Below are 10,597 nucleotides of genomic sequence, written 5' to 3'. Positions count from 1 at the left end.
AGAACACATATGACCGCTGCCCCATGGAGCTGGTCCGCTGCATCCGGCACATTCTGTACAACGAACAGAGGCTGGTCCGTGAAGCCAACAACGTGAGTGTCCCGTGGGTGTGGGGAGAGGAGCTGGGAGGCCCTTTCCTGCCCATCTCTGGACCAGTTTTGTCAAGATGACGCAGTGTACATCTGTTGGTGTCTCTGTAAATACAGCATTGTCCTAAGGTTCACACAAGAAATGGTCGATTAGTCTCTGCTCTTAGCTGATTTATAACCTTGATGAGATTGTAGCCACAAAACAATGTAAACAAGTGCCAAGTAATTTACCTTCAATCAAATAATTTTTCAGTAAGGGCATGCTTGTGTGCAGGTGATATTACTTAGAAAAACTTCTGCTTAGCCCCCTCTCAGCCAGGTGTTGACGGAATAGATCAGACGAGGTCACTTAAATAACTGGATCCAGGGCGGCCTTGTGGATGCCTCTCCTGTGTCTTCGTTTTGGGCTCTCCAGGTTGCCACCTGTGAGAGGCTCGGCCTGCCCCCTCTCCCCTCACTCACGAGAAGGTCTTGAGTGAGGACCCAGATGATGTGTGCTTCCAAAGCCTTACTCCCCTCTGGTCCCCAGCACCTGCTGCTCTGTGGCATTGGGTCAGTGAATGCACGTGGAATGAGGGGTCATCTTCATTAGTAGAAAAACCCAGGTAACTCCTGGGGTGTGTTGAGTTCCAGCCTCTCCAAAGAGAGTTTAGATGGTCCCTGTTCAGGATGCTCTGGTGGCGGCCAGATGCTCAGCAGCTCCTGCTGGGCTGTGTGAAGAGGCCATAGTCTGCATCTGCAGAAGCACCGCTTTCCCTGGGCTCAGGGCCTGAGGTTCTCTGCGGTCCTCCCTGCCCAGCTCACCGCCGCCTGCTCTCCCCCTCTGATCTGTCTCAGGGTACTTCTCCTGCTGGGAGTCTTGCTGACACCATGTCCCAGAAACACCTTCAGATCAACCAGACATTTGAGGAGCTGCGACTGGTCACACAGGACACAGAGAATGAACTGAAGAAGCTGCAGCAGACTCAAGAGTACTTCATCATCCAGTATCAAGAGAGCCTGAGGATCCAGGGTGAGGCCCGGCAGCGTGGGCAGGGCGTGTCTGGAGGACGGGGGTGAGGACTAGAAGGAGGCCCAGGTTGTATTGGAAGATACCAGTTTTCTTCCAATTGACAGGCACTGAGCTCTCCCTGGAGTAGCAGGAACATTTGTACTGCACCACTTGCTGGGAGGGTCAGGCTTAGGAAGGAGAGAACACAAGCGCTTGCCTTTGGAGAGTGTGGGGTCTCCCTCAGGCTGCCCACCTGGGGAGAGCCTAGTCGGCTAGGGAACACACTGTATTCTGTGAGAATGAGCTCACAGCCTAGTAAACAGACCAGATAATACTTGGGTGTATAGTAGTCCTTTTATAAATGCTGCTTTACTGAAATGTTAAATTCCCTAAGCAGGAACAATAGAAGGGGTAAGGGTTATATTTGTGGTGACCAGCTATTAGTGGTGTTCTGTGCAGTTATTCAGAGAGGCCATCCTGGGGTAGAGCACGCTACTGCACCTCAATTAGTCCTCGTAGATAAAGGCTTCCCTCCTGGGTAAATGCCTACTGGTTCTTGGGTACAGAGAACTTCAGACAGTCTTGAGGCTGTGGAGCCCCACCAGCACCCCCTGTTGACCTTGTAGGGATTTGCCAGTGTGACTTTTAATAGTTTCCTCTCCCTGCGTGCCTGCCAAGCTCAGGATCTCAGAAAAGCCTTTGTAGGACTGCCCAGCCATACAAACACACATGCATGCACATATCACATGCTCCTGAAATACCATGCATGTGGGCTCGATCTTGTAAAAATGTTGATACTGCTTTTTAACTCTATCTTCCCGCAAGAATATAAATTGAGAGGAGACTGTGTTTTATACCTGTGTACTCCGAGGCCAGCACATTGCCTAAATCGTAGTAGGTGTTGACTGAATGTTGGTGGGATGGTTCTAACTTGTCTTCCTTCATCTGAATCCATCCCAGGCTGACCCCAGAGAAAGAATGGCCTTCTTCCTAGGTTAGGGAATAGAAGATTTTCAGGCTCTTAGTTCTACCCAAGGCCTTTGACTGGTTGACAGTACTTCCAATCCTATTCTTGGGTTTTCTGTTCCCTACATATGGATTTGGGTTTGGACTCTGGTTTGGGTTCGTACCCATCATGGTAGTGTCAGTTCAGTCTCATTTATCAAGCTCACCCATCAGAAACTCAGACTATTGATCTGTTTGTGCAAGGGAAGGCTCAGCTCCCTCCAGTGGAGCAGACGATTGCCTCACATCTCCTGGCCGCCTTCCCAGAAGCTTCTGCAAATTGCCAGGAGAGACCTAAGTGGGACACTTGCCGAGGGAAGCTGGGCCCAGGTGTTGGGATCACCACCACCTCCCTGTGGGTGGCAGGATTGCCAAGGTGGACGTCCAGCTTACTCTGCTATGTTCAGTGCCCAGACAGGACTCTTCCTGCTCAGTCCCGTGCAGTGAGATTGGAACTTAAATTTTAAATTCTCTTTTATTTCTGGGTTTTTCCTGACTGTCGAGAGTTGCTTAATCTTTCCCAGCTTGTGCGTCCATGGGGCAGGGCCTAGGTCAGTGTGACATGGCCCTCAGGAGCCAGGAACTCGACCGAGACGTGCTAGTGCTCACATCTTCTTGACTCAGCCTAAGTAAGGACGCTGTTCCAGAAGGTTATTGGCAGAGCCTGATAATCCCAGCGTTCAGGATAGTGGATGGATGGGTTTGCAAGCAGAGGAGGGTGTCCAGGTGGCTCTGCCTGTGGAAATGTGGGATCTCAAGCTAGGTTATTGATAAACAGCTGTTCCTTGAACCATTCTTTCTACGTTCCTTTGTCTGAAGAATTTCACAGTAGATATTTGAAAAAGATAGGCCTCACTGATTCCCTTTTTCTCTCTTTGATGAGATTCCTAACAAGTCACCTCCCTCCACCCTTGCTTTTCTGAGAGAATCTTGCTGCATTGGTGTCCCCAGTGGGCCCTGGACACACACCCTCTCAGTTTCTCTCTGTCTTCCTATTGGTCATCAAAGCTCAGGGTGACCCACCTGGACAAACGTGTTAGGCACCTTTCAGCACCCAGAGAAACTCCTTCTCCCCCAGGAGAGGCCACTGTACTCTGGGAGAGGACACAGCCAGCAGAGCAGGGTCCTTCCCGAAGAGGATTGGCCCTGTGACGTCGGGGCTGAGCAGCTGCTTGCCTCCGTCACCCTTTAATCCACCCTGTACCCCATTAACCACCAAGGACTAACTCTCTCCCAGGGCTTCCACATGCCAGAAAGTCTCGAGCATTTCCTATATCACCACTTATTTAATCCTCACAGCAGTCCAGTGAGGCAGGGGCCGTGATTCTTGTGTTTTACACATGGGGAAACTGAGGCAGGGGCCCAGGGAAGGGAAGTGATTTACCCATGATCACCCAAGTAGTAAGCACCAAGGGCACACTTCAGACAAGGCAGTGTGGCCCAGGCCAGACCCCCATGTGGCATGGGGAGTGCTGGGAGGCCAGCTGTGTGGGCTGGGGTGGGAGGGGAGACTCCTCAGCTGTACCCCAAGCTTCCATCTCCCTGCTCCCTAGAGGGGAGCTCAGAGTCGGGGGGCCAGGGCCAGAAGCCTGCCTATCCACGGGCATTAGAACCCGACTTGCCGTTGGTCAGATGTGTCCCTGTGGGCGTCTTGCCTTCAGAACAGAAGAGTGTGGTTCCTCTGGGCTTCCTGCTGGTTGCTGGGGGACCATGACCGTGGGTGTCCCATCCCCTCCTCTAGCTCAGTTTGCCCAGCTGGCCCAGCTGAACCCCCAGGAGCGTCTGAGCCGGGAGACGGCCCTCCAGCAGAAGCAGGTGTCCCTGGAGGCCTGGCTGCAGCGCGAGGCTCAGACGCTGCAGCAGTACCGCGTGGTGAGTGGGCTGTGCGTCCCTTTCCTCCCAGGCGGGGATGGCCGCATCCCCAGCCATCTGGGAACCTGAGAGGGGATAGAGCCCCAGGAGAGCAGGAGGCCAGAGCCTCCTCTCGGGGGTGGGGGTGTTGCATGTGAGGCAACACAGGCCAGAGAAGTGGGGGCTCGTGACGGAGCCTCATCCTGGACCTGCCCTCCAAGTGACGCCCTGCAGGTAGTTGCCTGAGAGCCCAGAGGGCCTGCTGTGCCCCACTCCCTCAGGATCTGGCCGAGAAGCACCAGAAGACCCTGCAGCTGCTGCGGAAGCAACAGACCATCATTCTTGATGATGAACTGATCCAGTGGAAGCGGCGGCAGCAGCTGGCAGGGAACGGAGGGCCCCCCGAGGGCAGCCTGGACGTGCTACAGTCCTGGTAATGGGTGCGGGGCTGCAGGGCAGGGTGGGCAGGGCTTGGTCTGCCCCCTGCGTGTACCCGTGCAGCCGCTCCCTCTGCCCCACAGCGGGTCCATTTCACCGCTGGCTCTGGTTCCTGATGCAGACTTGGTGCCCCTGTCTTGTGTCACCTCCCTGGGAAGGGAGTCACCGTGTTAGGGAGGGGGCAGGGCCAGGCGTGCAGAGTGCCGCTCAGGCTGGCTGGACACAAATCTGGGTCGCTGCTCCTGTGTGTCTGTGTGATTTTTGCAGGCAGGACAGCTGTGCTTTGCTCAGGAGTCAGGGGTGGTGGCTCAGGCACAGAGGCCCCCTGGTGGAGCGGAGCTGGATCTTGGGGATTCTCTGCAGACAGGGAGCCCCCCATCCTCTGACCTGGGGGCAGCAGAGAACCATTGTCCTTCCTGTTGACCGTGGGGCTCCCGTGCAGGTGTGAGAAGCTGGCCGAGATCATCTGGCAGAACCGGCAGCAGATCCGCAGAGCCGAGCACCTCTGCCAGCAGCTGCCCATCGCCGGCCCCGTGGAGGAGATGCTGGCTGAGGTCAACGCCACCATCACAGACATCATCTCAGCCCTGGTGACCAGGTGACTGCTGCCTGTTGGCTGTGCCAAGCGCCCCTCGTGTGGCTGGCTTGGGGGAGGCCGGGGGCTTTGCAGATGGGGAGCTTGCGCTTGTGTCCCTGTGTCTGCCTCTCACTCCCATCCTCCTCTGTTCCCGGCTGCTGCGGCTGCTGCATGTGGGCCTTGCTCAGTTTCTCTGGTGGACGGTATACAGGATGACCTGGTGCCCTGCAGCCTGTGCTAGCTGCCGAGTTCATTTCCCTGCCTCCCCTCTCACCACCCGCTGACTCTCTGTGGCCTCCCTGGGACCTGAGCCCTGTCCCCTGAGCCAGCCAGCATCACATCGTCTGTCTGGTCATTTGTGTCCCTGCAGCACATTCATCATTGAGAAGCAGCCTCCTCAGGTCCTGAAGACCCAGACCAAGTTTGCAGCCACTGTGCGCCTGCTGGTGGGAGGAAAGCTGAACGTGCACATGAACCCCCCCCAGGTGAAGGCCACCATCATCAGCGAGCAGCAGGCCAAGTCGCTGCTCAAGAACGAGAACACCCGCAAGTGCGTGGGCCTCCCTCCCTCTGCCCCCTTCCTTGAGTCCCTGCAATAGGAAGGAAGTGATCCCCCCTTCTAGGATGCTTTCTGCACTCAGCCATTCTTATGTAGGAGCCCTGTTAGTCCTCTGGCTGCTTCTGGCTCTCAGAGAAAAAATGTAAGTGGGTTCTTATGTGAAGAAACTATGATTTTGTTTCATTTAGTAGTTATACATCCAAGAAAATTTATTTTATATTTTATCTGTGTTTATTTCATGTATATTTTATGCAGGTGACATTTCCTCTGAATGACTTATATTTTCAACAACCTTCTTTATTTCCTTGTACCTTTAATATATTTTCTCTCCCATGCATACTGAGCACATATATAGATGTAGTGCTGAGTCTCTGTGTTTGCAGTGATTACAGCGGAGAGATCTTGAACAACTGCTGCGTGATGGAGTATCACCAAGCCACAGGCACTCTCAGTGCCCACTTCAGGAACATGGTGAGGATGGGAGAAGCAGCAGCTCAGATTTTCTGTAGTTGTTCGAGGGCCTTACCATTTTATTTTCTCATTTGTAGTCCCTGAAACGAATTAAGAGGTCTGACCGTCGTGGAGCAGAGTCAGTGACAGAAGAAAAATTTACAATCCTGTTTGAATCACAATTCAGTGTTGGTGGAAATGAACTGGTTTTTCAAGTCAAGGTAAAGCCCTTCCCCAGCTTTACTTGCACATGTGTGTATGTACTTTATATCACAGAATTATTGTTTTGATAACATAGTATCTTCTTTTTGACTACCAATGAACAGAAAGTGGGGAGACTTCATCCTTAAAACTATCCCTTAGATTCTCTTAAGTTGCGAACAGACAATAACAAACTAAAACAACTGGAGATATAAATAAAAATGAACCAAGAGAAACATCTCTCAGGATGAGTTTGAATAACAGTTCTAGTTAAGTTTTAAACATTTGTTACTTGAGATTTTTTTCCCAGCAGTGCCTCCATAGTCTTTCTTTTTTTCTCTTATTCTCCATGTAACTTTGAGAAATGTACCCCATCCTTCAGAAATACCTAGACAACATCTCTTTTAAAATACCTAAAAGTTTTAAGATTGTGCCAGTGTGAGAAGTCCTGTTATTCCTGGAGCCATTCAGATTCTGTATTTGAGGTTGACATTTACTGAAACTTGAAGAGAGAAGGAACAGATATGGTAGAAAAAGAAAAGGGAAGAAAGTGGGGTTGCCAGCACTCAGCCCTCCTCCTGTGCCTTTTTAGACCCTGTCACTCCCGGTGGTGGTGATTGTTCACGGCAGCCAGGACAACAATGCAACGGCCACTGTTCTCTGGGACAATGCTTTTGCAGAGCCTGTGAGTGGATTCCTTGAGCCTGTGGGTGTCAAGATATGATACTGATGTCATGAATCTCTTTTGTGTGTTATCCTCAAAAAAAGCATAATAAATAATGGTGTTTTCCCTAGTGGGAGGCAGAATGGAGAGGATGTGGGAAGTAGAGCATGGGCTTGAAGTCAGGCTAAAGTTTGAGTTCAAGCTCTATCATTCCTTCACTCTGTGACCAGAGGAAGTTCACTCTACCTCTCTGAGCCTGTTTCCCAGGAACATCTGCAACACAGGGACAATAATGCTCCATGACATTTTTAGGAAGATTAAATTAGATGACAGACAAAATGCTTGTCTCATAATTGGTACTCAGTAAACATAATTTTGAACTGTTGGGTAACTATGAATGGAATTTGGGGCTTCCAAGCCCCTTCTAGAAGTTAGACCTCTTAGGAAGTTACTTTAGCTTAACAGTTGCTTCCTGTTGTCTTCCAATAAGTGAGGGTGACATTTAATGTCTTCTCCAAATTTTAGATTCTGTGATTCACCCCAGATCTCTCATGAAGAATAAAATGCTTTGTGTAAAGGAACAAATATGGTTTTGTGGCTTATGCACCTGAAGGCTATCTGAGTACCGCTAGTGTACTACTTGATGAGCATTTTCAAAACATTCCAGTAGACAAAGTTCTATCTTGCATATTTCCAATAGAGACCAATCCACAAAAGCTTGATGAAAGGGTTAGAGTTATTATTTGGGACATGAAAGTATGTCCTTCTCTAATGTGGAGAGTCTTACTTAGCATTCTCAGCAATCCTCTTTAAAGAACAATATTTTTGCTGCAAAGGTGAGATTTTTAGCAGAAATTCTGTGCTTATGCTACAATCCCTGAGTTTGAGGCTCCTTTTAAAAAAATACCTGCCTACGTCAAGTCCAATCAGCTTCCTGGATACTATTTCCATATCTTCTGTCATTTCCTTCCCTGCCTGTCTGCAAATCCCACCCCTCCCCACCCCATATAATGCTGGCATCTCCTGCAACATGTCATTCTTAAAGTATCTTATCTAAATAAATATGAATTTTTAACATTTTCAGTTATGTTAATGACTACCGTACCTTTTATGCTGTTTCAAAATAAGTGCCTACATGTGGGAATTTAGTCTACAGCTATTTTGCATATATGCCAAATGACAAAAGGACGTTGCAGCATTGTTTGTAATAGCTAAAGACTGGGGGTAATACATAAATGCCCATCTGGGGGGTGTCTAGTTAAATCTGTTATTTAACCAGATCTGTCACTCCATTCTGTAGACTATTTAGCAGCCACAAAAGAAAGGAATTTATGTGCTGGTGTGAGGTCTTGCAGATATGCTATTAAGTGAAAAAAAGAAGATACATAAAAGTGGGTTTTAACCTACCACTTATATATTTTTTTCTCATATCATCTGTTTTTTTTAAGGTATCATTGATATACAATCTTATGAAGGTTTCACATGAACAACATTGTGGTTACTACATTCACCCCTATTATCAAGTCCCCCACACACATCACATTGCAGTCACTGTCCATGAGCATAGTAAGATGTTATAGAGTCACTACTTGTCTTCTCTGTGCTATACTGCCTTCCCTGTGACCCCCCTACATTATGTGTGTTGATCATGATGCCCTTTAATCTCCTTCTCCCTCCCCTCCCACACCCCCTCCCACACCCCTCCTCTTTGGTAACCACTAGTCCCTTCTTGGAGTGTGTGAGTCTGCTTCTGTTTTGTTCCTTCAGTTTTGCTTTGTTTTTATACTCCACAGATGAGTGAAATCACTTGGTGCTTATCTTTCTCCGCCTGGCTTATTTCACTGAGCATAATACCCTCTAGCTCCATCCATGTTGTTGCAAATCCTACCACTTACATTTTTAAGAAGGAAAAATTATATTGCTGACACATGTAGATTATCTTTGGAGGTATACACAATAAACTAGATTCCATGCTTTGGGAAGAAGAACTGGGTTGCTGGGGAGCAGGGATAGGAAAGTGACTTCACTGTATACCCTTCTGTTTTTCAATTTTTATTTCATGTGAATGAATTGCCTATTCAAAAATACTTTTGTTATAATTAAAATGAAGTGCTGTGGCTGAATGGAATGTTCTAACTCGTTTTTCAGTAAAATCATCCAGCTTGCAGTTTCCACTCTTCATACTAGTTGTTTCACTTTGAACTAGAGTTCTTTGGCAGAAGGTGTGTGTGTGTGTGTGTGTGTGTGTGTGTGTGTGTGTGTGTGTGTGTGTGTGTGTGTGTGTGTGTGTGTGTGTGTGGCAGAAGGTGTGTGTGTGTGTGTGTGTGTGTGTGTGTGTGTGTGTGTGTGTGTGTGTGTGTGTGTGTCCCTAGAGACCCAGTTTTTTAGATTTCTCTTCCCATTGAGTTTACGATCTGAGAGCCAGACCTTGGTCATGTTTTGTTTTTGTGGCTTTTAGAACATAGGGGTGGACTGTACGTTCAGTGGCTCATTTAGAGAGCACCACAAATGGCGTGAGGTTACCGTCTAAGTTGTATGAAGCAGGCAAAATGGAACCTTCTGAATTGCACAGAACTGCCTACCCCAATAAAGTTTGACTTTATACTCCGGCTGAGCAAGGCAACCATTTGTAACTATATCCAGCCATCAGTGTTTTTCTTTTGTGGGTTGAGGGAATAAATCATGCAACTGTTTTCTCATAAGATTCTGGCTTCTGTCCCCTCAGGGCAGGGTGCCATTTGCCGTGCCTGACAAAGTGCTGTGGCCACAGCTGTGTGAAGCGCTCAACATGAAATTCAAGGCCGAAGTGCAGAGCAACCGGGGCCTGACCAAGGAGAACCTCGTGTTCCTGGCGCAGAAGCTGTTCAACAGCAGCAGCAGCCACTTGGAGGACTACAGCGGCATGTCCGTGTCCTGGTCCCAGTTCAACAGGGTGAGGGCTGCCGGAGCTGCCTTTCTCAGCTCCATCCCTCCCAACCAGTTGCCTTTAGAGTCTCCCTGCTCTGGGCCCTTGTTCTTCATGTCTAAAATGAAATGTCCCCAAAGTAATAGGAAAGTCATGGAAAAGAGGACAACCGCAGGTGTTTATGTAGAAAATTACCTCTGACTATTTTAGTAAGTTAGGCTCTGTATGCAGCTAGTGCATTTATAGCACAGAGAAGACAAGTAGTGACTCTATAACATCTTACTATGCTGAGGAAGCAGCAAATGCTGACACACCTCATGAGGAGTAAAGCTTTTGTGATGATCAGGACTCCGCAGCTCTGTCCCATTGACTCGCTGATGTCCCCTGATGTGTGATGCACCCTCAACCCGCAAAAGGGGATGCCAACAAAGGAAACTTTTTCAGATGTCACCTGTCACATCTTTGGTATAAATTTAACTTTTGTTTCTGTGTTTATACCCCTCCCCAGGTGTTTAAACACCCTAATTCAGAGACTTTGTAGTCTTATAAATGGCTGTGTGCTAAGCAGTTGGCACACAGGTTTACTATAGACAGAGGAGTTTTGATAGGGACAGGGAAGGTCTCAGTGGTCTGCCTTTGCCATTGCAGTAAGTTTTCTGCCTTCCGGCAGAATCAGATAACTGCACTTTGCTAATAATTATTGGTAACAGCTGTGTGAGGGAGCAATCTCTGGCCTCACAGGGTGATCTAATCCAGTCCAGATTTACACATCACCCAGGCATCTTGTTGAGCTGCAGGCTTGGCAGGTCTGAGATGGGGCTTGAAAATACACATTTCTCAGAAGCTCCTGAGGGTGCCACTGCCTCT

At 48.8% G+C, this 10,597-nt stretch overlaps 1 protein-coding gene across 7 annotated transcripts in view; it reads left to right on the top strand.

The window, feature by feature from the left end:
- Positions 1 to 10,597, top strand: part of STAT5B (signal transducer and activator of transcription 5B) — a 65,333-nt gene that overhangs the window by 46,153 nt on the left and 8,583 nt on the right. For all 7 annotated transcript variants that reach the window (XM_036883103.2, XM_057501497.1, XM_036883101.2 and 4 more), the window contains 10 exons: positions 3 to 92; positions 927 to 1,101; positions 3,827 to 3,957; positions 4,218 to 4,369; positions 4,817 to 4,972; positions 5,322 to 5,501; positions 5,894 to 5,981; positions 6,059 to 6,181; positions 6,754 to 6,846; positions 9,551 to 9,757. In XM_036883103.2, the coding sequence (XP_036738998.1) occupies positions 3 to 92; positions 927 to 1,101; positions 3,827 to 3,957; positions 4,218 to 4,369; positions 4,817 to 4,972; positions 5,322 to 5,501; positions 5,894 to 5,981; positions 6,059 to 6,181; positions 6,754 to 6,846; positions 9,551 to 9,757 (1,395 nt within the window). The remainder of the gene's footprint in view (positions 1 to 2; positions 93 to 926; positions 1,102 to 3,826; positions 3,958 to 4,217; positions 4,370 to 4,816; positions 4,973 to 5,321; positions 5,502 to 5,893; positions 5,982 to 6,058; positions 6,182 to 6,753; positions 6,847 to 9,550; positions 9,758 to 10,597) is intronic.

This window comes from Manis pentadactyla, chromosome 4 (genome assembly GCF_030020395.1).
Source record: "Manis pentadactyla isolate mManPen7 chromosome 4, mManPen7.hap1, whole genome shotgun sequence".
Taxonomy (NCBI): domain Eukaryota; kingdom Metazoa; phylum Chordata; class Mammalia; order Pholidota; family Manidae; genus Manis; species Manis pentadactyla.
This window is presented reverse-complemented; position numbering and strand designations above follow the sequence as displayed.